Below are 27,443 nucleotides of genomic sequence, written 5' to 3' on the forward strand. Positions count from 1 at the left end.
TTCAACTTAATTAAAAAAAACCCTCTCTTTTTACTCAACATTTCTGCCACCATAGCTGACTTTAAGGGTCAAAAAATTCTCACCAGCAGTCCTTTCTGACAGAAGTGACATTTATTTATGGAATGTTCATGAGCTGGGCATTCTGGTGATGATGGTCAAGTCTCCAGTCTCTGGAGGCTTCTCACATCACAGGCAAGGATACCTTTCAGTGCTAAGAATCACTTTGAGGTACAGCATACATTTTCAGAGAAATATAAATGGAGCATATGTATCTATAAGAAAAGTTCCTTGACCCAATAGATAATTCAATATGCATAGACCAGAAAAGGTGAGGTCAACAAACCTTGACTTGGTGCAGGCTAACCAAAAGTACCATGGTTTCATATTGCAACAATACTGCCCTGGTGCCTTTAAAATAAGCTAGACTAGAAGAAGTGTGGGTGATTGCTAGAATTTTCTAGACCACTCCAAGCAGAGGTTTTCTGATAAGAACTGTGGTCAGAGATATGAAGTTATGACAGCGGAGTCTTCTTCATCTAGCCTTTCAAATTGCTCTCATGGGCGCCCCTTATTCCTGTCTCTCCCTTCATTTCACTGTATTTTTCTTCAATCTCACTTTTATACACTTTTATACTTGAAAATCTTAAAGCATGATACCTCCTCAGATTTATAACATCCCATTGCAGGCAAGCCCTGAATATTCTTTGGCAATTTGAAAAAATGTATCTCTGATCAGTCCTGTAGATCCTCATAGCTCACCTCTGCATCCCTTATATCTGACAGAATGGTGGGCACATATTAGACACGTGAGTTTCTCTCTTCAGCAGGTATATTCAAACACATTTCATCTTCCTTTGTTTCTAGTTATCCTTCTACTTAGGCTCTTAGGAATCCTAGGTTATCCCCGCTTTTTCTTCCTATATTTCACATATGTCTCTTTACAATGCATTTCTCTAGTCTCTGTTAGTTTTCTAAATAATGCATACATGATTTTCTTCCCTGGCCCAGAGTTCCTCTCTTCCAAAGTCCTCTGTTCTTTAAAACATTCCATCAAATGACTGACCACAGCATCTAAGTTTCCGGGTTACACTCATGGGTGAGACCACCCCTTGTATAACTTCCCCACAGATGAAATCTCTAGCTTCTTGTGTTGCAGGCTGAACTGTAGTATTTTTTTGTTTTGTTTTGTTGTTTGTTGTTGTTTTTTTTTTTTTGGTTTTACAAGACAGGGTTTCTCTGTATTGTTTCGGAGGCTACCAGTCCAGCCTGGCCTCGAACTCACAGAGATCCGCCTGCCTCTGCCTCCCGAGTGCTGGGATTAAAGGCGTGCACCACCACCGCCCGGCTGCTCCTGTGACTTTTAATTCCTTTTTCATTCTGGGAATATGGAGAATTAATTTCATTTTTAGTTTAATTACCAATTAGAAATATTTTTAACACTGAAGATTTTTTTACCCATTTTGCATATGTTAGGAGGAGGAAAAGGGCTTCCTAAATCTATTCTCTTCACATTTTGACAGGTAGTTAACATTTAGTCTTAAGCCAACTGCAATAATGGTTCTCAAAGCAGCATTCCCATGATGCTGACCACTCTACCGGCATGCCTTAAGTCTTGGGCTATTTGACCGTTTTGAAGCTTCTAATGCTCTATTTCCCTTTCTTTTCTACATCTGCTTTTTCTTCTAACATCATTTCCTCCTGGTTCTATTACTGCCACCTGAACCCATTTGGGAGCCAAAATGCTAGCTCTTTTCCTGTGCCCATGCCTTACACGTTGAGTCCCTCAGACTTGTGTACTTCTCACTCGGGCAAGCTTGTCTCTTGTCTTCTGCACAGACTGATGACTCCTCCATTACATCTCCAGGGAAGCATTGCTTTTCACTCTTGTTCCTACATTTGGAAAGTTACCTAGAGAATTTTTAGTGGACAGTTTCACCAATATTTCAAAGTAAACGAATCAATAGGAATTCGGCCATTTCCATTTCTCTTTCCCATTAGACACCTGGCATCCCTATTCTAGCCATCCAGTAATCCAATCAGGAATATAAGTCTTCTTAATCACCAACAGTGACCACATCCTGTTAATTCCACATCTTTAATATCTTATGAATAGTCATTTCCTGTCCAGAGTCATTGCCATTAGCTGGCATTAAAGCCCTAATCATTTCTCATGTGGACTTGGCAATGACTCAGTAACTGGGCTTCTTGCCTGGAGTTATGAGAACATTAGTTGTGCTTACCATGCCAGAGGGGTCATCACTGTAAATTAAAATACAATCCTAGTTCCCTCTTTAGAACCAGACAGCAATGTGTGAACATCTACCTGTTCTGTGATACTTCCTTTGTCCCTGCTCACTATTCCAGACCCCTCTATGGAGGCTGTATATCCTATCTAGAAGGATAGCTCCAAAGTTTCAAAGAGGGATGTATTGTTTCCCCTTCTTTATGCTCTGATACCTTGTTGTACGTTTTTACTCACTAAAGACTACTTTAGTTCCGTCCATGCTATTGCTGTGGGCACCTTTTTGTGTCCAACTCTCCTTACACTACAGCTAGAGGTTTTTGGCTTTGACTGAGCACTAGAATCACTTAGGGGAGCTCTTAAAATCAACCTACCTACCTACCCACCAACCAACCAACCAACCAAACAAACACAAAAGAAAAAACTGTATGCCCAGGCCATATCCAAGACAAGACAAATCAGAACCTGTGTGGGACAGCACACAGAGGATGTAAGCTTTAAATTTCTCAGGTGATTCAAACTGCATGCCAGGGTTATAAATATCTCTCCCCTCACTGCTGCCTCTTTTGTTTTTGTTTTTGTTTTTTTTTTTTAAAGCAAACTAGGATCACAAACTGAAAGAATGCTCTGAGGATAGTTAACTTCTTGCCAGTTTTTTCTTTCTTTTTCTTTTTCTTTTTAAATTTAAATTTGAATTAGAAACAAGGTTGCTTCACATGTCAATCCCAGGTCCCTCTCCCTTTCCCATGCTATGAGAGAGCATACCATGTTTGTTTTTTTGTAACTTGGTTACCTCACTCAGGATGGTTTCTTCTAGTGCCATCCTAGCACGATGTCTGATATGTGGAAGGTGTGTAAAAACTAAAAGAAATAATAAAAATAAGACTTCTTGCCCTAGTCTAGATAACTCATTAATCTGAGGCCCTTTTAGTGGGTTCTCTTTTCCTATACTTAGCTCAGAACAGACAGTAGGTTAGTGGTTTTCAGTCAAAGCACAAGATTACTCTATGCCTTTCTACATCACTAAGATCAGAAGTCGTGAATAAGAAACATATGTGTCTCCCTCTGAAAACTCAACAGAAGGAAAGTCCTCACACAAAACACAAATGAACGAAGGAGCAATTGTTGACAAGCCTTGCCTTGTGCACAGCTTCCTCCTGGGTGGTCTATTCTGAGGAAAGCCTCCTCAAAACCTTGCTTTGTCTGTCAGGAGTTTGTTGACCATGACAGCATATAACGATTTCTCTTTTTGGAAAAGACACAAAGCAAAACCTTTGCTATTATATGGATCACCTACCTCTCAGCATTTCATTCTATACAACCAAGTTGGCCTGTGGATCCCACCTGCTCACCAGTTGTCTTTTTATGTCCTAGAAGCCATTTAAAGGCTGTCATTTTTTAAATGGTTTCCAAAAAATTAAAGAACAATATTTTGAAATGTGGGTAAATTATTTGTAAAGTAAATTTCAATGTTGTACGCATGGAGAAACTTGGCTGAGTGGTTCAGTTCTCTTTACAGCCACATGATAGGTCAAATGTGGCTTTGTAGAGTTAGAAGCCCAAGCCAAACTTGCTTTTCCAATTCTTAAATCCTGAGTCTGTTCATGAAAAATGATTGTATCTACACCTGTGAGATGGCATTATACATTTTGCATGGGTGTGGCTACAAAACCTTCTATTTTAGTACTTCATGGAACAAAAGAAACAGTATCTAAGATATTCACTATGTTAAAGGTACCTAGATTATTTACTGAGGTCTCTTAAAAACATTGCTTTGCCTAAAAAAATATTATATTACTACCTGCTATCATTTTATTAAGGAATTGTAATCTTAATTAATCCAAATGTTAATATACACTGCTCTCAATAGAGAGTATATTAATTCATATTAGAATAAAGATAAAGCCAAAATGCAATTCTAAATACCTAACCTGAAATACTGACATCCTGTAGGAAATAATTACCCTAAAGCAAAATTTTCATTCAAATGGCAACTGTCCTTATTAGGTTTTCATTTTGTAATGAACAAATCAGGTGGGTTATAAAATTCCAGGACATATCTAAACAGCTTTAAAAAAGGACCCCAGAAATCGCAACAATTATTCTGTAAGAGGAATGGGGTTAATCATTCCAACCAGAACCATAATCTACCAATTAATTCACAGTGCAATAGGCAACAGACAGAGCCATCTGTATAACTATTTGTGCCCTTCCCAGAGGGGAGAGGAAGATAGGCATGTCTCTTGAAACAGGTGATGGGTTGCCATGGGAAGAGTCTACCCTCAAGCCATGGCTGACTGGATTTCATTCTGAAAACATCTGCTGGCGTCAACTGGCTCAGATGTACATTTCTGGCTCACTGGGACAGTTAGGAAGTGCAAGTGTGCACAGTCCCCAGACACAGCTGGGGTGCTGGGGCTTTCATTGGTAAACAACCAGGGGCGGTGGGGCTAATTGGATTCAACTGCTTTGTGACAGCCAGGCCATGATGCTTACTTTCCCAGACTGAATCTTCCAGACACTTCAAAAACTAGAAGCCAAGTTAGCCACATGAACCAAGGACAAGGCTAGCTTAAGCAAAGCTGCTGTGTTAGTCCAGTCTATAGACTAGCAATGACTGAATGTGCAGCAACCCAAACTAGAGTGTAACACCTCTCAACCAAGTGATAATGACAGTCAGGGATTCAGGAAGAGGTAACATGCAGAAGAAGAAAACCAAACAAAACCAACAGTTCTAAAATCCTGGCTATTGTGATCCTGTGAGAGTGGAAGTGCCCCTTGTCACTTGTGCATCCACTGCTGTGTCTGCCGGCTCTACTGGATAGCCCCAAGTCCATGGTAACACAGGCCTGCTTAAACTCAGTGCGTCACTAAACAAAACAGACGGGCACAAATGTGAGCAAGAGTAGATGCGGATGGGGGAAGACAGGGGTTGAGTGGTCAGTGTGCATTACATGAAAGTGTCAAAGAAAACATACAATAATCTGAAAGGAGGAGGAGGAACCTGAAGAGGGAGAAAAATAGGAGAAGAGGGAGGAGGAAGAAAATAATGATAATAATAGTGATCATAATAAGGCTGGGCCATAATACTTAAGAAAAGAGATAGAAATACCAGTAGGTCTTTAGGCTCGTCACAGAGCTGTAGGTGTGTGTGTCTTAGTTAAGGGTTACTATTGCTGAGATGAAACTCTGTGACCAAAAGCAAATTGGGAAGGAAAGGGTTTATTTCACTCACAGTTCCATATAACAGTCCATCATCAAAAGAAGTGCGGGCAGGAACCTGGAGGCAGGAGCTGATGCAAAGGCTATGGAGGAGTGCTACCTACTTTGCTTGCTTCCCAGGGATTGTTTGGCCTTCCTTATTGAACCCAAGACCACCAGTTAGGGAAAGTCCCACCCACAGTGGGCTGGGCCCTCCTACATCAATCACTAGTTAAGAAAATGCCCTAGAGGCTAGTTTACACCTGGATGTATGGAAGCATTTTCTCAATTGAGACTCACACCTCTCTGATAACTCTAGCTTGGTGTCAAGCTGACCTAATACTAGCCAACACAGGGTGCATAATTCTTCCCAAGAGACACAACCTAGGAAGCGTGTGGCAGCATCGCATATTCCATGGGAGACAGTGAAGAGGACTCTAGGGAAGGGGGAGCTTGGTCTGAGTGTTTGCAGAAGGTAATTCTGGGAGATGGTAACAATCTTCAAAAAGGTAAATTTGCATGATGCTCTTCATAACTGATTTTATTTCTGACTGACTTTTTAAGAAAAAGAATTAGATTGTATCATAGGCAGTGGAGCAGAGTTAATATGAAGTGTGCTTCAACTGTCAATGTTCAGACTTTTCCTTTGGTAAACAAATGTAAATCCATTCTGTTTGAATATCCTTAAGATGTTTAGAGAAAGACAGATAAAGCAGCCTCCTTTTAAACTTTGCATGTCTTCTCATTGCACTTAGGCTAAAATCCCAATCTTTGGTTTTTAAGATCCTTTATCAAGGGCTATACATTAAACAACCCAAAAACCATTTAACTATATCATTAGGTTTATAGTCAGAAGCTGGGTCCAGACTGGGCTTAAAGGTGCTACACCATTCTACTGGGGAGCCAGAGAAGACCCAGGCCCGGCTGCTGCCTTACTCCTGCCTGTCTGCCTGGAACGTCACCCCACTTTTCCACAGCCAGCTTCCCATCCCTCACAGCCAGCTTCAAGCATCACAGCCTCAGTGAGGCCTTCCTGCTCCTTACCCTGAAAGCCTGTTTTGAAAAATCAGGTCATTCTTATTCCTGAAGCCTACTTTTCTTCTTTGTCACTTGATCATTATCTGTCTCCTTCCACTAGAATGGAAAAGCCATGATTGCAAGAACTGGCCTAACAGATTCATTTCTCTGTAAACCACTGCATATCCAATTCTTTTATATTACATTATAAACTGACAAATTATAATTGTACACATTCATAGAGTACAAAGTGATACTATGGTTTATGAATATAACATGAAGCAAACTAACATATCCACCATTAAGACACAACATTTTTCTGAGGACATTTCAAACTTAGTCTTAATGACTCTGAGTTATAATTATTTACTAGTTTCCCACACTGCACAATACATTTCAGCAAGGGTAGGGGATGTCTTCCTTTTTCATCTAATTGAGGCTTTGTATCATTTACCATCATTACTCCAACTTCCCCTCCTCCAACCATCTGGTAACCACTATTCCACCCTCTTCTCATAGATATGAGGAAATCTCTTTGTGTCTGCCTTATTGTACTTAGCATAGTATTTTTCTATTCCATCTGTGTTGTCATAAATGACAAACTTCTTTTTAAAAAGCTAAATAGAAACACCTTGTGGATATGCATCACATTTTCTTTATCCATTCATCTGTTGATGGACACTTGGGTTGATTCCATAATTTGACTACATAAACAGTACTTTAGTGAACAAGGGACTGCAGACGACTTTTGACATACTAGCTTTAATTTGGCAAGCAAACACTCGGATATAATTTTATCTGTAGGTTTTTTGAGGAGACCCTTTTTGGTTTTCCCCAGTAGCAACATTAAGTCACACTCTCAGCAACAGTATATAGGTGATACCGTCTCTCCCCCACTACTAGCAGCTAATTTTCATCTTTTTGGTGACAGCCTTAGCGACAGCTGTGTGGAGATATTCTGTTATTTGTGCTTATTAAATAATTAGTGATGCCCAGCTTTTCTAAATACATCTGTTGGCCATGTATACATCATGTTTTGAGAAACTCTTATTCAGGTCTCTCATTAGTTTTTAGTCTTTGTTTTGTTTTGTTGTTAGTGGAGTAGGATTCGAATAAGCTAAGTGTGCACTCAAGTTATACCCTCTTCATCCACTGTTAATGACATTTGTTGTTGTTGTGTTTGTTTGTTTGTTTGTTTGTATGGAGCTAAGTTTCCTGCATGGTTTTCTATTAACTACTAATAAAATGTATAGCTTGGAAATAGTTTCTCCCAAGTGTAGGTTGTTTTCCTCACTCCTTTATTTCAGTACCCAGACCTTTAGTAAATGTATTCCCACTTACCTATTTTTTTTTTTGCTTTCATTTTCCCTATATTGGAAGTCGAAGCTAAAAACCTTTGCTATAGCAATGCTATGGGGCTGTACTGTGTACTCTCTGTAGTTTCAGGGTTTGTGTGACGGCTTTAACCACCTGCACCTCACTGCTGCATATGGAGTGAGGTTCTGCACCTCCTCTCCTACGTCTGCTTCCCCCACACTGCAGCCGAAGATAGTTGCCTCCTCCCAATAGGAATTCTTGGCACTTCTGTCAAAACTCAATTAACTGTACATGTATGAGTGCGTTTCTGGGCTCTCAATTCTATTCTTCTGGTCAATGAGTCTGTTTTTATGTCAGCGGTGTGGTGTTTTAATTACTATCAATTTGTAGCATAGATTGAAATCAGGTAGTGTGATGTTTCCAGTTTTGTTCTTTTAGCTCAGACTGTCTTGGCTATTTTGGGTTTTACTTTTATAGTTCTACATGAATTTGATGTTTAAAAATATTTCTATAAAAATATATAGTAGGGGCTGGGGAGATGGCTCAATGGATAAAGGCGTTTGTTCTGTAAACAACATGAGGACCTGAGTCTGAGACCCCAGTACTCACATAAAAAAAAAATCAGACATGGCTGTGCATACCTGTAGATACCAAGATAGGGGGACGGAGATAGGTGGACTCTAGGAACGTGCTGGCTAGCCAGACTAGCCAAAGCGGTGAGTTTCAGGTTCACCAGAGACCTTGTCTTCAGGAAATAGGCGGAGAGAAATAGACAAAGACACAGACATCTTGTTCTACATGCATGAGCACAGGTGCATGAATCCACATACTCATTTGCATACACCAACAAAAAATTTATTTGCACCCATGCGCGAATTTTGAAAAGCAGTGTGTTGAATCTGTATATTATTTTGTGTAGTATGGCCATTTTGCTATTTTCACAATATGGATCTTTTCACATAAGCATGGGTTATCACCCATTTACAGTGTTCAGTTCATAAGTTTTTATTTACATCCATTCCTAAGAATTCTCTTTAGGCTTTGTAAATGGACTGTCCTCCTGATTTACTTTCATTATGCTTATCCTTAGTATATGGAAGTGGGACTGACTTCTGTTCATCACAATCTTACTGTATTCTTTTATTAGTCCTAGTTGTTTGTATTGGTGGGATCTTCAGACGACATCATCTATCAGTGTCATTGATTATGTCAAAAAGCAACAATTTTACTACTTCCATCTCTTTCTTTTTTTTTTTTTCCTTATTTGCCTAGCATCTTGCCATGCCCGAATCTTTGAGGAAAAGGTTTGACACTGTGTATTATGGTAACTGTGGATTTACTGTATATGGGTTTAGCTGTGCTTAGGTGTATTCCCTCCACAGCACATGTGTTGAATTTTCCTTACGAAAGGACACTGAGTTTTGTCAAACGTTTTCTTTGCATCTAATGAGACCATCACACAGCTTTTGTCCTCCAGTCTGTTAATGGGATGCATCACATTTATTGATTTGTGGATGCTGATGTGTTTCTGCATTCCAGGGATAAATCCCACTCGATCACAGGGAATGATCCTCTTAATGTGCTGCTGAATTGGATTTGCTGGTACTTGGCTGAGAAATTTGATATATGTTTGTTAAAATGGTTGGCCTGTGGTTTTCTTTTCATATAATGCCCTTGCCTGTCTTTGGTATTATGGCCTCAATTATTGCTGAATAAATAAAGTAACAGATTGAATGATGGAATGATATATTTGCAGTATAAACACTAGGGACACAACAGTAGGCATAAAAATATCTTTCCTGTGACATCAGCAAATATTAACAATGCTATTAATGAATGCAGAAATAAACAAATGTCTAACACATTAGGTATCAAAGTCTAGGCACTGTTCTAAGTTCTTTACAGATGCTATAGCTTTTTTTGTGTGTGTATACGTGTGTGTGTGTATGGTATGGTATATCTATGTACGCATGTGTATAAGTGTCTGTGGTATATGTGGGTGAATGTGTTATGTATTTTTGTATGCATGTATTCATGTGTATATAATGTGTGTGTTTTGTATACGACCGTATCTCTGTGTGTAAGTATGTGAATGTGGTATGTATGTCTATATGTATATGTATATACACATGTGTATATATATGTATGTGTGTTTTGTGTATATGTGAATGCATGTCTCTGTGTGTTTGTGGTGTGTATCTGTGGTATGTGTAATTGTGGTATGCATGTGTGAGTGTGGTATGTTTGCATGCGTTTGGTATATGTATGTATTCATATATGTGTGTGCTGTGTATGTATTCATGTCTTTGTGTGTATGTATATGTATATGTGAGTGTAGTATGTGTGAGTGGTGTCCGTGTGTGTATATATGTTGGGTGAAGTGTTTAGTGTGGTACATGCTCATTTTGCTTACGAGGATACATTCCTGCTATGTATACACATGGAGGCCTGCTCTCTTACTCTCTACCATACTCCTAAGAGACAAGGTTTCTTACTAAATGTGAATCTAAGCCAACATCAAGACCCAGAGATCTTCCTATCTCTGCTGCCCTCTTCCTCTGTACTGGGGTTACAGATGTATGTGTGGCCATGCCTGACTTTTTACTTGCATGTTGGGTCCACATTCAATTCTGTATGCTACAATATCAAGCATTTCTGCTCACTGAGTCATCTCTCTAGCCATGTTCATTCATGATACAACAATCCTGTGCAGTAGGCTCGTCACTTCCAAATGAAACACTTGGCATGGAGGTTAGAGAATCTGGCCTTTGTCAGCTGACTGGGTAGACCTAAGCTAAGCCATGGTCTGCTAGAGCATGGCCTCCTTATTACTGTGTACTTTTTCTAAGCCTCCTGAAACATTTCTAGGCTTCGCATTCCTTCTTTAATCCCACTGCTTCTTATTTGGGCTTTAGAGTCAGACATAGTCAGCGTCTAAAGCACGCATTACGTCTTCCATACTCGCCCTTCACCACATTATTAACCTCTCTGAACCTCTGCTTTTTCATGGTAAGGTAAGGAGAATCCAATTTCATGGAGTCATTGTGAGTGACTAGATAAGCTAATGACTTATACAGTCGTCTGCACTGTGACTACGCACTTTACTGAGTATTTATTTCCACTCAGTCCAGGTCCTTATTACTGCGCACCAAGGTTACTTCAATAGGCTCCTATCTGATCACAGTAGGGAGTCAGACAGGAGAAACTAGGTTCACTGCTTCCTACCAAACTTACAGGACACATGTTAGGGAACAATATCTCTAACAACTGTTTGGGGCCAAGGGAACATCCGGCAGGGAAAGAAGGGGCTCACCTGATCAATATCCATGAGAACCCAGGGCATGGAGATGTGTTATGCTAGTTCCTAGAGATAATTATGTATAAAAAGCCACAGCCACTTCTTTATAGAAGCTGAGAGTTCAGATAGTGATGTCTAACCAGTAACACAGTGACAATCACTTCTAAAAGCACAATTGCCAAGGCCTAATGATTAGTGGACCAACTGTATGAAATCTAATGTCTTAAAACTTAACCTAACCATTCTGACATGAACCCACTATTGGAGAATAATGTGATGAAAAGAAAAACACACACACATCTGCATCAATAACTGGTCAAATTAACCCAGACAGAAATGTAAGTTGCCAATGGGCCAACTTCAGAAGCATATTACAAAAGCCCACTTACTACATGCTTTCTATGAGGCACATAGTACATATTTTACAACAATCATTTGTACATATTTTATATTTAATAAAACTATGTGTGGTGGTTTAAATGATACTGGGCCCCACAGGTTCATGTGTTTGAATACTTGTTCCCAGTGGTGGAACTGTTTGGGAAGGATTTGGAGGTGGGGCCTTGTTGAAGGAGGTGTGTCACATGGGCGGCCCATGAGTCATGTCATACTCAGCGTACCCTCTCTGCCTCCTACTTTCAGGTTGAGATGTGAGATGCCAGCTGCTCCTGCCAGCATGCCTTTGTTCCGCTATCGTGGGCTCTAACGCTTTGGAACGGTCAGCACAATTAAATGCTGTCTTTTATAAGTTGCTTTGGTCATGGAGTTTTACCACAGCAACAGACAAGTAACTAATTCACCAGTGTCAGTGCTGAGAAAACGTTAGTCAGGGGAGAGTTAGGAACCCCCTTTGCAGAGGGGTTCCTCTGGCTCATGACTTTGATTTCCCTCACGTTTACAGTTTATTAGGTTGGCACATGCTCAAGGCAAGCTCAACTCTGTTTTTGGTCCTAAATGAAAGGTGCCCCTGGTTATGCAGGGATATCGAAACATGCCCTTAGTTTCTAGGCATCCATGAATGTCCAGTTTCCGCTGGTTACCACAACGGGCTCTTCCATAGCTCCACTCGGACCATCTCGTTCACCTCACCCTATACAAGTTATATGGTTCTCTTTGACTCCAAATGGTAAAATTTAAAAACTTCTCTTTTCTACCTATCCACAAATCCTGTTTCTATTTCCTCACTTTCCCTAATGCATCCATTTATTCCTTCTGCTTCACTGCACGTCATTCCCATTCGGTTCAACAGAAGCTTCCTCATTCATCCAGCAAACATGCCAAAGGAACAACCAAGTGTCAGCCCTGAGTTGGACCCATTCTGTGCCATCACCGTTTATCAAGGGTGCCCCCCTTACTACCGTGGAATCAAATCCAGGGCCCTCTGAATGTAGTCGAATGCCCTGCAGCAAGTCCACTGAGCGTTATGCTCAGCCTGCAAGTGTGTCTGCTGCACAGTGTCTTCACACGTTAGCAGAAGTTGCAGCTCTTTTCAGAAGACACAGTGAGTGCCGGAAGGGTGAGTCCCCAGCTGCTCATACCCCCAATAGTATGCTGTGTCTGATATTAATGGAGTTGCTAAGTGTATAGCCGAGGCTTTATTTGTGTTCTCTACCAGGTCCAAAGTTACAGCAGTGTCATACACACAGAGTACCAATGCCCGGGAAAAAATTAATGAAGTGATGCTAAATTAGAATGAAGAGGAACTTTAGAAAGCTGTGACTCCTGAGTATCAAATGACTCTTTGGGGACAGATGGAGCTGCTGGTTGAATCTCAGGGCAAAGAGGACAAGCATGGGGAGAGAAATATTTGGCGTGGAGGTGCAAGAGTAAGAGACAGACTGCATGACTGGGTACACGGTACATCTCAGAACTCACAACTGAGCTTCTCTGAAACTCCAAGGGGTGTGACTGATTAAGGACATCACTTCAGTCCTCATTTGCCTTCTAGGGAACATCTGTATCCCAAGCATATACCATGACATCATTCCAGACCAGTCTTTCTCTCCAGAGCGCTGCGCTCACACAGGTGAGATGCCCTAACCTTTCCCTAGATCCTTAAAGCCGCAGCTCTGCTCAGGTTATCCTAGCACACTCAGAAGGCAAAGGCACTCACAGCAGAGGGCATTGTGAGCTTGGGGATTTGACAGCTTCTCTGCCTGTGAGACCTGCTGAGAACTGTGGGGAGAAAGTCGGATTGCTATGTTTCCCTGCGTCCCCCCTCATTCCCTCCCTAGTGTTACATCATTTTGGATCATTTGAATTGTACATGGCTTTCTATTTAAGTCAGTCATTTGCTGGCAGCAAAACTAGAACATTTCCTGTTTTTCCTCTCACTGTAATCAGGATTTGGTTGTCCAAATTAGGACTGCCCTAATTACTCCTCAGCAGGTGCCAATCTGGGGGAGGGCAACAGACTGGAAGAGAGGAAGTAAGGACACTTTGCATCTTCAGAGTCACACAAGAAAACACATTTTCCCTAAACCTGGAAAGCCTGATTAAGCCACAGAAACAAAGCACCCTGGTGTTGTGTGTGGAGAATGTACACACATGACCATTGCTGTAAAACAAGCATAAAGATGGGTTTCTACCTATTTGCAGTCAAAGCTTACAGATTTGCTTTTTCCAACCCAGAGATGAATTCAAGTTAGACCCATAATTCAGCAGCCATGTACAGCACTCCTAGACAATCTTGTTTGGAAACAGTAAATGGCCATCATTCTGAAGACTCTGACTGTGTAAGAGTGTGTCTCTGTGTGTGTGTGTGTGTGTGTGTGTGTGTGTGTGTGTGTGTGTGTTTCCAAAGTGGCTCAGTCTCTTAGATAAAAGAATCAAGGTCATTTTTAAAGGACCATAGGTCAAGAACCTAAAGCAATGGTTGTGTTCCAAAAGACATAGCACATGGGCTCAGTAGGTAAAATGCTTGCTACCAAGCACGATGACCTGATGTCTTAATTAGGGTTTCTATTGCTGTGATGAAACCCCATGACCAAAGGGTAAGTTGGGGTAGAAAGGGTATATTTGGTTTATACTTCCACATCATAGTCCATCATTGCATCAAGGACAGAAACTCAAACAGGGCAGGAACCTGGAGGCAGGAACTGATGCAGAGGCCATGGAGGGGGGCTGCCTATTGGCTTGCTTCCTATGGCTTGTTTAACCTGCTTTCTTAAAGAACCCAGGACCACTAGCCCTGGGATGACCCCACCTACAATTATCTGGGCCTTCCTGTGTCAATCACTAATATAAAAAATGCCCTACAGGCCCAGTCTTATGGAGGCCCTCTCACCTCCACTTCCTGTCTTGAGACAGGGTTTCTCTGTGTGGTCCTGGCTGTCCTGGAACTTGCTTTGTGGACCAGGCTGGCCTCAAACTCAGAGATTTACCTGCCTCTGCCTCTGCTTCTGCTGGCATTAAAAGTGTGCACCACCATGCCTGGCTACAGGCATTTTCTTTTTTTTTTTTTTGGTTTTACGAGACAGGGTTGCTCTGTATTGTTTTGGAGGCTGTCGGTCCAGCCCGGCCTCAAACTCACAGAGATCCACCTGCATCTGCCTCCTGAGTGCTGGGATTAAAGGCGTGTGCCACCACCGCCCGGCCTACAGGCATTTTCTTAATTGAGGTTTCCTCCTTTCAGATGACTTCAACTTGTGTCAAACTGACATAAAACTAGCCAGCACACCTGAGTTCTAGCTTTGGTACCCACACAGTTGAAGGAAATAACCAACTCCCACAAGTTGTCTTCTGATCTTGATATGAGTACCATGGTATGTGCGCATGTACATACTACCCTGAACAATTAGTAGATATAATAAATAGTAGATGGTAAACACAGGTTTCCTTTGAAATATAAATACGGAAATAACTCATTTCTGTTTAAAACCAATCACTATCTTAGTGTGAGATCTCACCCTTACCCTACCTGTCCCCAACACAACTTCATAGTGTCCTTTGTTTCATCTACTAAAAATATTCTCTCTCTACTGGATGTTTTCCAAATATAGATGTGTATGTATTCCTCTTTGGAAACTGACACACCAAATAAAACGAATGTCCATGTGATCCCAATTCTCTAGCTACTACCATACTCTGTTCCCCTCTGCAGTGGCACTAATTAGAAATACATGCTTAGTCTATATTTATAATTTCTATACCAATATTTTCCTGTCTCATCCACGCCATTCTGGCTTGCACCCCAATGTTTCATAGGCACAGCTCTTGTGATGGTTACCAGAGACCCACCTTGGGGAAGACACTACCCAGTCCACGCACGGATTAGATCCAATAGCAGAATCTGGTTCATCCCTCTGCTTGGCGTCTACATTACATTCTTCAGATTTCCTGTGTCATTGGTTGTTGTTTCTCTGTCCCCTCTGACACTTATCCTCATTTTGCAAACCTCTTAGGTTCACCTTTTTGTCATCTGTGCCATAGCTAGCAATACTCATTCCAACCTGAGATTTCACCAAGTACCACAGCTTCAAATACCACTCATACCACATGCTGGTGGTTGATATTATCTATCTATCTATCTATCTATCTATCTATCTATCTATCTATCTATCTATCTATCTATCTATCTATCTATCTATCTCCAGGCCAGAGCTTTCTCCTTTTGATGAGTGTTTCCAATTGCTACCTCAATGTGTCCATGTGAATGTCCACTAGAAACTTCAAATTTAGGTTTTTATAGGAAAACACTCAAAAAAACAGCTTAAGATGAAAAATTAGGTGATGTCTCTTGGGCCATCCTTGCTAGGTGAATATGTATGTGTTATACAGTGTTTCTAGCTGGGAGCCTGGCTTTGGCTCAGAAGCAGATTTATAGCCAATGTGAATGGCAGGTTTTTACCTGTTCATTATATGGTCAACTGTCTAGTTGTTCTCAGACCTGCAATATTCTCCTCCTCAATGGAAATTTACTCAGAATGTAAAAGTAAAAGATGAGAAGACTGTGTCGACAGGCAGGCACCATCTGCATTGGGTTTGTACACACTATCTTGGAAAGATGCTGAAGAGAGAGCTGCATTAAGAGGTTTAGGCTTGGGACCTGGAAACAACCTAAATGTCCCTCAGTTAAGGAATGGATAGAGAAAATGTGGTACATTTACAAAATAGAGTATTACTGAGCTGCTAAAAGCAAGGACACCAAGAAATTTGAAGACAAATGGAAGGAACTAGAAAAAACCATCCTGAGTGAGGTAACTAAGATCAAGAAAGACAAGCATAGCTGGGCGGTGGTGGCACACGCCTTTAATCCCAACACTCGGGAGGCAGAGGCAGGCGGATCTCTGTGAGTTCGAGGCCGGGCTGGACCGATAGCCTCCAAAACAATACAGAGAAGCCCTGTCTCGTGAAAACCAAAAAAAAAAAAAAAAAAAAAAAAGACAAACATGGTGTGTATTTATTAGGTGGAGATTAGCTATTAAATAAAGGATAACCAAGCTACAATCCACAGATAAAGAGAGGCTAAGAAACAAGGAGAGTTCATGGGGGAATGCCTCTATCTCCCTGGGAAGGGGAAATACGAGAGATTTTGTGAATGGATTGAGAGCAGGTGGGAATGTTTGTGAATGGATTGAGAGCAGGTGGGAATGGGAGCATGAGTGATCAGGTTGGGGGTGCAGAGGGGCAGAGTACTAAAAGAGACTACTGGAAAAGGCATGGGGAGGCATTTTGGGGTCAGGTAAAAACCTGGCCCAAGGGAATCTTCCAGGAATCTACAAGGATGACCCCAGCTAAGACTCCTAGCAATAGCGGACATGTAGCCTGAACTGGCCATATCTGTGCCTAGCCCAATTGTCATTACAGAGGCTTCATCCAGCACTTATGGAAACAGATGCAGACCCACAGCCAAACATTAGGGGGAGTTCAGGGAATCCTGCAAGGGAGGGGGAGAAAGGATTGTAGAAGTCAGAGAGGTCAAGGACACCACAAGAAAATCCATAAAATCAACTAACCTGAGCTCATAGGTTCTCACAGAAACTGAACCAACAACCAGGGAGCCTGCATGGGACTGACCTAGGACCCTCTGTATACACCTGACAGTTGCATAGCTTGGTCTTCTTGTGGGACTCCTAACAGTGTGAACAGGGGCTCTCTCCAACTCTTTTACTGGCTTTTGTTATCCTATTCCTCACACTGGGGCACCTTGCCCAGTCTTAACACAAGGGGAGGTGCTTAGTCTTACTGCAACTTGATAGGCCATGCTTTGTTGCTATCCATGGGAGGCCCGCCCTTTTCTAAACAGAAATAGAGGAAGAGTGGAGAGCAGGGACTAGGAGGAGAGGAGGGAGGGAAACTGCAGTTGGGATGTAAAGTACATAAATAAATTTAGTTTTAAAAAAGAGGCTTAGGCTTAGAAGCCACAGTGGCACATGCCTACAACTCCAGTACTTCAAGGCTGAAGCAGGAGGGTCTTGAGTTCACGGCTAGCCTAGGCTACACAGTAAGTGCCACACCTGCCTCTAAAACTGAACCTAAACTGAAAGGGCAAGAAGCACCTACAAGAAAGATGGTTCTGGAAGAGCAGTAGATGCTACGAATATGGGCTGTCATGAGCAGTGGTAAAGGACACCACCACCACCAAACTCACAGCCAAGTAACTCGGGTAACATTTTATTTGGCTAAAAACGGGCGTAAAAGATTGGCATTTCTGGAATACCTCATTTATTTATTTATTTATTTATTTATTTATTTGAAGAGGGAAGTTGGGGTAGAGAGGTTGTGTAGCTGCATAAGGTCATACAACCAGTATGTAAAAAGCTGGTATTCACACTGGCTGTTCACCTGGCAAGGATGGACAAGAGCAGCCCTAAATTTTCAACTTAAGATGTTTTGTTGAATGTTTTCCTATAAAGGAACTAAACCGACGGAGGCACGGAACTTAGAGGAATAGCATAGAATTTTTGATGACAGAATGAGGATTCAAAAATATCTCAATAGACCCAGATGAGGAGTTAAAAATAACACTACATTCAATGGGTCTATGTTTAAAAGTTACCACAAACTGCAAAGAAAAAGATGCTTTTACCCTTGTTCCCCCTGAAGCCTCCACTATCCTCTGCAGCCAATCAGTGACCTGGCATCACAAAATGTTACCTGTTCCTCCTCCTCTCCAGTTCCCTCACCTCATCCCGACCTAACAAGCACTCCCCATCGCTCTTCCTTTTCTCTCTCCAATCCAGCTAGGCACAAACGCAGAAAAGTCTCCACAGGGCAGCTCTCTGGACCTGGTCCCCCTCACACCTTCCCTGGCTGGCTCCTTACTGCCGAACTCTGAAACAGGAGCCCCGGAGCCTGCATGAGAGCCCCTAACGTCACCCACACTCACTCGCTTGCTCTTCCTTTCCTAGGCCTCCTAGCCTCCTGGATGTTGCTGCAGCTCCTTCCTAGCCTTCTTAAGCTGCTCTGTGTCAGTCACCCTCATTCCTCATCAAACAGTCCACATCCTTCTCCAATCCTCCCCTGCTGTCGTCAGTCATGTATTCCTATGGCATGGCTCCTCTCTGTTTTACTGTATTTCCTCTCACAACTTGATGCTGTGGGCATATACATTGTTTCTTTACCACCTGCCGCTCTTTCTCTCTCGCCTTTCCCTAGACTATAAGGGTCCTTACAGGTAGAGTCTGTGGACTGGTTAGCTCTTCACACACGGAGGGGCAGGCCAGGCTGGTGGATGCTTAGTGAAGCTCTGTCCAATGCAATGATAAGATACAAAAGGAACGGGGTTTAGCCTTGGCTCCTAAGGAGGCATGCGATAGTGCTGTCCTAGTATGCAGAGCACACCTGGAAAACAGTCCAGGCTTGGGGGAGTCCTTTTTAAGATGGATACTATCAGGCTAATGACAATGGAGAAGGGTGACAGGATGAAGTCCAGTCTAGCGGAGAAAACAACATTAAAAAAAACAACAACACAATGAACCACAACAACTATCTTCACAAAAACATAAGGAATAAAAATGATTTTACTCTAATAAAAAGTAGTGGACTTTGAGTATGTGTTCTCAAAAGGAATTGTAGGACCCTGGTCTCTGGATGATTCTCTGCTTCTTGGATCATGATGCAAATTGTTGGCTTCACTGGGCACTTCTGTTTTGATAGAAAATTCTTTGTCAGAGGCTCACAGCATTGAGACCATGATACCTTGGACCGGAACCACCAGAAGGGAGCCATTTACTATGTGGATTAATTGGCCAAATTATTGCATTATAGTAATACAATCCTGACTAATGCACAATGGCTTCTAATCACTTCACATGTCGAAAGTAAATGATGAATAGGTGCCAAGTTCTAGGAACTTAAACCTTTTCTGTCAAAATCATTAAAGCAACAAATTCTGCCTATCAGTAGAATTTAGATTCAAGAGACAATTATTTTATTATGGGTTATTTATTATAGTTTAATTATAAGTAATATTCATTGATATTATTATTGGTGAGAAATTAATTGGTTTCCATAATCAGATATATGAATATTTTTTAAAAACTTTAAATTTAATGGTGTTCCATATAAATATAAAATAAATGACAATGTTATTAAAGTCTAATTTTAAAATGTTTTCACTGTTTAAAATGGAAGTTTCAATTTTTAAAACATTCTTAAATTCTCATTTAATAGGAGACATGCTGGTACAACCATTTTTTAATTTATTTTAAAACACCTGAAATTGAACACCCATGAAATGGCCAGAAGGTCCAATTTCAAACAAATATGTCAGGTCAGTGGGTTGAACAATTTGTATACCCAATAAAACAATTTGTAAAGACTATAGTCTCTCTGCATATTAAAGCTGATATATAGTTGTTTTGGGCATAAATTTAAATACTTGCAAAACTCAGGACTTTTGACATATCATAAATACATTTGTAAAATAAAAATCACTATTTTAAGTGTTCTTAAAGTCTAGAAACAAAAATATCACATGCTCTCTTTTAGATGCAGAATCTTTGCAATTCAAATTCTGAGAAGTAGAGAGTAAAAAAAGTCGTTATTTTGGGTTGTGTGAGGTGGGAAAAGGGCGTGTTGGGTCAAGAACACAATCTCCATTAAATGCAACCTGAATTTAAAAAATGACTATGTGTGGTGGCATGTGCCTTTAATCCCAACACTCTGGGCACAGAAGCAGACAGATTCCTGAGTATGAGGCCAGAGTGAGTTCCAGGCCAGCCAGACTACATAGAGAAACCCTGTGTTGAAAACCAAACCAAACCAACCAACCAAACAAACAAACAAAGCCCCCAAAATTTCCTCAGAAGATTTTCGTCACACACATAAAGTCTTGTATCTAACATTTCTATCTAGGGAGAGAGGACAATAACTGTGACAGTCTAATCTTCAACCTCATCAGAGACCTGAGAAGGAGGATAACAATACTAGGGTAGGCAGGAAGTGCAGGCGAGCATCTTCAAAAGGTGCAGCACAGACAGAAACAGCAGGCTACTGGGCGGTCACGTAGAGTCTCACGGAAGCATAGGGCAACCAGCTTTGGCTAAGGCCTAGAGTATCTGACTGACCAACACAGAAGCAGGGAGGTAGAAAGGCTGTCTTGGACTTGGCAAGGTTCAACAGTCTTTTAAGTGTATCTCCTGCAAGCACAGTAAGACAGCCTGTCCAAAGCCAGTGGTTGAGGTGGGGGTAGTTCTTTGCACAAGAGGCCATATCATAGATTGATTTAATCATTACATATTTAAACACTGAAACATCTCATTGTCTAAGTAGATTCAATTACTACTTTTCAAGGGAAAATTAAAAAAAAATGTAGTTAATGGAATCTCAATCTCGCAGGGGTTTAAATTCTCCCATTGTATATTTGTAATATATAATACATTCTCTTCTTATGGACCCTTTTTTCCTTTCTTCTTGAATACCAGTTATAGTTTATTTCTTCGCTAAGTTTTAGTGTAATAGAGTACATTTTTAGTTTGAAACATCTGCTTATTATGTTGTAATTTTTGGCAAAGCAAATTTGTGTAAGCTCAAGTTTTAAAATAGGTATTTATATTTTCTGTTACCACAAGAATAAGTTTTAATATTTTTTGAATTACCATGATAATTATTTAGTATCTAACTGAATATAAAAATATTACTAGTGGATGACTTTAACCTATTCTGTTGACAGTTTGATGAATAGAAAAAGTAAATATTGTTGGGAGCACAACTCAATGGGATTAGGGCTTTTTAAAATTTAATTGAGCTAAGACAATTGATAAATAATACTTCCTGCTGGAATGAGGGAGGCTTGCATTCATGTATATGATGTAATTCTTTCAGATTACTTCTTTAATTCCTGACTCATACAGAAATACTCTCAGAATATCTAAATGTTCAAATCTTATCTTCTCAGACCCTCTGTTACTTGGTGTCACTCTGCCTAGGAAACATTGTCTCCTACTATTTTCCACTTAGGCAATCCTTATTGTCCCTCCAAATACAAGGCCATTATGTTAGTATCCTCTCCTTTACTGCAATAAATGCCTTTATGATTCTCTCCACTTCTATGAATATCATCTGTCTAGCATGTCACCTTCTGCAAAATCATTCCTGTCTGTAATCACCTTTTCTGTGTGTTTTCACAGAGATTATGATTATTCACTGTACTGTCCCTTTCTATCCCTAATTAAATATCACATACAATTTAGTATTTTATTATACATTCTCTTTTTCTGTAATTGATTCAAGTCTTGTCAGCCAGGCTATAACTTATTCCTATTATTAGTTTTCTATGTGAAATGCTATGATCCTTCTATGAGCATCAGATAATGTGAAATGTTGTGATCCTTCTATGAGCATCAGATAATTTGATAAACCCATGAAAAAAGAAATCTGAGGTCTAACTAACAGGTCAGGTTCATAACTCTGTTTGTCTGTCTTCAACTGATGCTGAAACAGGTTTAGTTGTTCTTTTCTGACAGTAGGAGGGCTTCACATCAATGCCAGCAGGAATGTACTTGTAGGAATGAGAAACTATATACTAGAATATTAGGGGTTTTAAATCACGCTATTATCCGGATCTTTTCACTCACCAAGTGGAATTATCAAGACCTGAAGTTTCCTTGAGGAAGCCACACTTGTAGTTCTAGGTTTCTATGAAAACCTGGGCTGACCCCCAAGATGAGCCATTATAACCATCTTAAGTGCCTCTGGTCACTTGTTCTTTTCATTTCCTTTGTCAGTGTGACTGTGCAGAGACCTAAGAGATTGTCTCTACGGTTCTCCTTGTCAGGCCTGCTGACAAACTCAGGCGAGTAGGCAAGGAAGGCCGTGTTGCCATCATTATCAGGCTTCACACTGGGCCAGCATCGCCCTAGAGCTCTACCTGTAGGCTGTGGAGCAGGTGTCCTTGTACTCCTGTAGCTTCACACACACCATGTGGAGGAACTGATCTGAATATGCACTCAAGTCATGCATCAGGTTCATGAGGTCTTGCACTGTCTTCTCCACAATGATTGTGCTCTGGAAACGAACAAAAAAGAGAGGACACAGAAACTCATGAGACAATGTACAGGATAAGCAAGAACAACTGAAAGGATAAGATCGCTTGGGGTACTTGCGCTTCCTGTAGGATGAGGCACATAAAAACATGAATTAAAATCAACAACCAAATAAGCACATCACACAACACTAGTCTTTCAAAGACCTGAAAGGTCTGTTCCCAGGAATGGCACAGAATAGGGATTTTCAAAGGGTTTTGTGGACTTCATGGGATCTATAAGATGTCTCTATATCTGTTTTTTATTGTTTAAAATGGTGCTGGGGGTGGAAACCAGGACTTTGCACTCTATCCCTAAGCTATATCCCCATTCCTTGCTGTTTTTTGTTTGTTTGTTTGTTTTACGGGTCAGGGTTTCTCTGTGTTGCTCTGGCTGTCCCAGAACTTCCTCTGTAGCTCAGGCTGGCCTCGAACTCACAGAGATCCCACTTGCCTCTGCCTCCCAAGTGCAGGGACTAAAGGCATGCGCCACCACCACCTAGCTCCCTTGCTGTTTTAAGACTAGGTTTTGCTATGAAGCTCAGGTGGGTCTTGAACTCATGATATAGCTCAGAATGGCTTAAATTCCTGATCCTCATGTCTTCATTTCCCAAGGGCTGGGATTATAGGCTTCTATCATCACTATTGGAATCTCTGTGGGGTTTTAAGGAAGAGCATTCAGCCAGGCTTTGGTGGCGCACGCCTTTAATCCCAGCACTTGGGAAGCAGAGGCAGGCGGATCTCTGTGAGTTCAAGGCCAGCCTGGTCTACAGAGCAAGTTCCAGGACAGCCTCTAAAACAATACAGAGAAACCCTGTCTCAAAAAACAAAAAAACAACAAAAAAAGAGCATTCATAGTCAATGGAAACCTTATTTAACAGCTTTACTTAGAGTGAAGGCCCACTACAGGCAGCACAAAGAAAAAGGCTTCTGTTATTTGTTTTAAATTTAGAAACTATCATTGTATTAAGAATAACAAGTAATATTTGAGTTATAGCTTACAGCTTGCAGGGTGTTGGTAACATGTTTTGAATCACTTGAAAGTCATATAATAATCATGGTTATAATGAATGTTTACAGGGTTCTTATAAGTACAGTACACAACACTAGGCACTCTACTTGCTTTAACTTATTTAACCCTTTCACTACCCCTGTAATTACTGTCAGTGAAAACAGCAGTCAACAGGATGTGAAAGACCAAACAAAAAAGCAACAGCTCTAGGGTCTACTCCTTTTTCTGTCCCATTCTGATTTAACATTGGTCCTGAGTTCTGTCCACAGCCCATTATTTTTTCACAAGTTCACAGTGTTTCATATTTATTCCTGTTACTAGAACAATCACGTAGTCTTCCTGAGAGAAAGGCTACCTGGCTCACAGTTTGGAGGTTTCAATCCATAACTTCCTAGCTGGATTGTTTGGGGCCTGTGCTGAGGCAGCACACAATGGTAGAGTCACGAGGTGGAACTATACTGCTCAAGGCATGCTGGAGCCTAGGAGGGGAGAATGGAGCTGACTCCAGTCTCCTCCAAGGCCACGCCCGAGTGGCCTGAAGACTGCCCACTATACCCCACTCTTAGAGCTTCAGCAGCGGCCCAATAGCTCTTCTCATGGTCTAAGCCTTTAACACATAGGTTCATGAGGGCAAGTGCAGAGCCAAACAATAGCATTATTGTCAGCACTGTTGAAGAAGGAAGGGCCCACATAGACTTAAGACTTTAAAATTGAACCAAAGAACTTCCAAAAAGAAAAATAATAAGACCATCTTAAAGCTAGGGCATTATGCAACAAAGTAGTGCTACTTTTGAAAAGAGGAACATTCAATAAACTCTGAATCTTTGGGTATGAGTTACAGTTGTATGCTTATTTGAGATGATTTGGTGTTATAGGCTTCTGCCTACTATGCCTTCCTCTCCCCTCCCCAGTCCCACTGAAATAATCAGGAGGAGAGAAGAAAGGAGCATTGTACTGTGTAAGGCAGACCTCACAGGAAACCAAATTACAATCTCTATAGAATCCTCGCAAGTTCCACTTCCTTCTCTGTATTGATTTTGAGATTAAAGCACTGCAGCTTCACCCTGATCTATAATCCCATTCCTCTGTATTTGTGTGTGACTGACAGGAATTGATTCTTCCCCGCTACATGTCCCCACGTTAAGCATCTAAAATCCTCATCCCAATTCAGAACACAGGATATCCTCTAAAATGTGGACAGCAATTAGTAAAGCAGAGGAGCTCAGCACTCCTCACAAAGCCTGCTTCAATTCAAAAGCATTGCAAGATGAACATGGGGAGATTACTCTGATCATTAGGAGAAGGCCTGGTTCTATCCTCAATTACACGACTGGTAATCAGCTCTGGGGTAGCATGGGTAGCCCTTCCTTTATTATGACTCAATTTAGTCCACTAATAACAAGGATAATGTGATTGCTCCTTTATTGGTCCCGATGACTCATGTACTCAATCTGTGCACTGGTGCTTTGACACTGGCTGAATTAGTGTGTAATGGTTCTAAAGCTTTCGCAGGTGTCCCAACTAGATTATCAGCTTCTTAGAAGTGACCATCATGTCCCTTTCCTTTTGTTCATCTCCCACACTTCCTTCCACTTGCTCAACACATGTCAGGGTCTTCAGAGCTAATAAAAGAGTGCTCACACAGAAAATGTAAAAACTTCTCATTGAAGGTCGCACAGGCACCTGCATTTTACAGTCTCTTTCGGTGAGGGAGGTTTGCTCTGGATCTACCACAGTGCTTTGGGGTAATAAGAATGGAACTGACAGAATTTGGAGGCGAAAGGATGACTGAATAGTCTCTGGAGGTCGAGGTTTTGGAGCTGAGCAGGAAGCATGAGCATGGACTAAGTAGGAAGGCGTGATTTAATTCCGATGGCAGTGCTTGACATGGCACCTATGTAATGCTCTATGATTCTATACAATTTCCCAGCTCTTTGGCTGGTTTACCTTGTCACCACAGCACTCTGGATAATCAATCACTGCGTTCTCTTCAAGGAAAATAAAACTGCACTCTGCACAATCATAGGGACTTTTATGGGAAAAAAGGTCTACCATTTCAAGAAGTTACAACAGTTTCCAAATCAGTGACTCTGACAGATAAATGCTGGGAACATTATTTCAACAAGGTCAATCCTGTTTTTATTTGTTTCATTTTTTTAGTATAACCACTGATTTACTGGCTCATTAATTTAGAAGTTTGCCATTGTGAGTATAAAGTGATTTTATTCATTATAATTCCCATTAAACACATCTGAAATGATATATATTTGTTTAGGAGCAACTAAGTTCACATTCCTTACAACTTATTAGGTAATGAAGTATGAATGTGACTAAGAAAAAAAACTGAGGAAAAAAATCCCCAGATGGCAATGAATGCAATGAAAAACTTCTAAAAAAAAAAAACAACTAGAAACAAAAATAACTGAAGTTTATTACTATGATGCAAGAGTATTCCAAAATGGAAGTGGGCACATAAAAACAAGCAATTTGGCTCCGCACTGGAAAAAAATTACAGAGTTAAGGTGTAACGCAATGGCAGAGCACTTGCCGCATGAAAGGTGGTCCTAGAATTGATCCTCAGCACTGTAAAATAAATAAAAAAAGCTATGAATGGAGATGATTTTTTTTGAGACCCAGACTACTGTCGTAAAAATTTGGCTCCAAAAAATGATACTAATATTACTATTACAGAAAATTGGAACCATGTGCTTTGGGAAATGGTTACATAAAGAGAACTGAAGTTGTTTCTTTACTGGGAGACTTGAAAGCCTTCATAATACTAATGCTATCATGAATCTTCAGGGGATGACTATAGTATTCTAATTAATGGCCTTAAAAAAAAACCCTTACAAAACAAAAACCATGTCATAGCCCATCCCTTTTTTTTGTTTGTGTGTGTATGTGTGTTTTTTTTTTTCCGAGACAGGGTTGCTCTGTATTGTTTTGGAGGCTGTCCTGGAACTCACTCTGTAGACCAGGCTGTTCTTGACCTCACAGAGATCCACCTGCCTCTGCCTCCCGAGTGCTGGGATTAAAGGTGTGCACCACCAACGCCCTGCCCAATAGCCCTTCCCTTTACACCTACTGAAAATGTATTTGTAGAACACAGTTTTAGAATTACTTAAAATGACTCCTCTCCCTAGCAATTTGGTTATAGTATTCAGTTATAGGAGGCCCTATAATATGCCTGAAGACACAAAGGGATAATTTTAGGCTTCTTTTTCCCATTCATTCATTTCCTTTCTTAAACTACAATCTGCTAAGCTTTGGCTCTTTGGCCTGCCTATGTTTCTCTCCAGTCCCAGTGATCATGCACATCACTCTGTGCCTTTAAGTCCCCTAGATCTTTCTGTCTGCAATGCTCTTCCTATGCTGTGAATCCTTTCTTGGTACATTAACACAGGTGTTACTCACTTTAAGTGTCCTCTTCTGTGCTACGAGAACTCCTTGGATGTACAATTTCAGCCTAGGGTCTAAAAGGGATCTGGTAACCACTGGTTCACTTGGCTGTATCATCCACTACACTGTAATTTTTTTTAAACGAAGCCAAGGACCATTCCTTCATATCACTAGCACCAGGCCATATAGCTAACAGTCTATAAATCATATTCAATGAAGTAATATAATACATAATACAATGGGGGGATGGAAAACTCTCTCCCTTCAAGGAGGTAGATTATGAGAGTGAAGGAAAGGATCTTCTAGGTGCTAGAAATATTTGGAATGGATAGCTACTGCATAAATAAAAACACTGACATTCTTTGCACTTAATATGCCTGCCCTCAAACAGGTGAGTGACCAATATTCTATCTGGACCAGCCTCCCCACTAGATTCTGCTTCCCCAAGGCACACTCTGCCACCCAACCCCACCTACCTCATTATCTTCCC

The 27,443-nt window shown here is 40.9% G+C and overlaps 1 protein-coding gene across 1 annotated transcript in view; it reads right to left on the reverse strand.

Annotated features, from left to right (window-relative positions):
• Exoc4 (exocyst complex component 4) overlaps nt 1–27,443 on the reverse strand; it is a 695,598-nt gene that overhangs the window by 136,687 nt on the left and 531,468 nt on the right. Inside the window, exon 12 of the mRNA XM_040728511.1 lies at nt 22,390–22,526. Coding sequence (XP_040584445.1) covers nt 22,390–22,526 — 137 coding nt within the window. The remainder of the gene's footprint in view (nt 1–22,389; nt 22,527–27,443) is intronic.

The sequence above is a fragment of the Mesocricetus auratus genome, unplaced genomic scaffold, assembly GCF_017639785.1.
Source record: "Mesocricetus auratus isolate SY011 unplaced genomic scaffold, BCM_Maur_2.0 Super-Scaffold_100019, whole genome shotgun sequence".
Classification (NCBI taxonomy): Eukaryota; Metazoa; Chordata; class Mammalia; order Rodentia; family Cricetidae; genus Mesocricetus; species Mesocricetus auratus.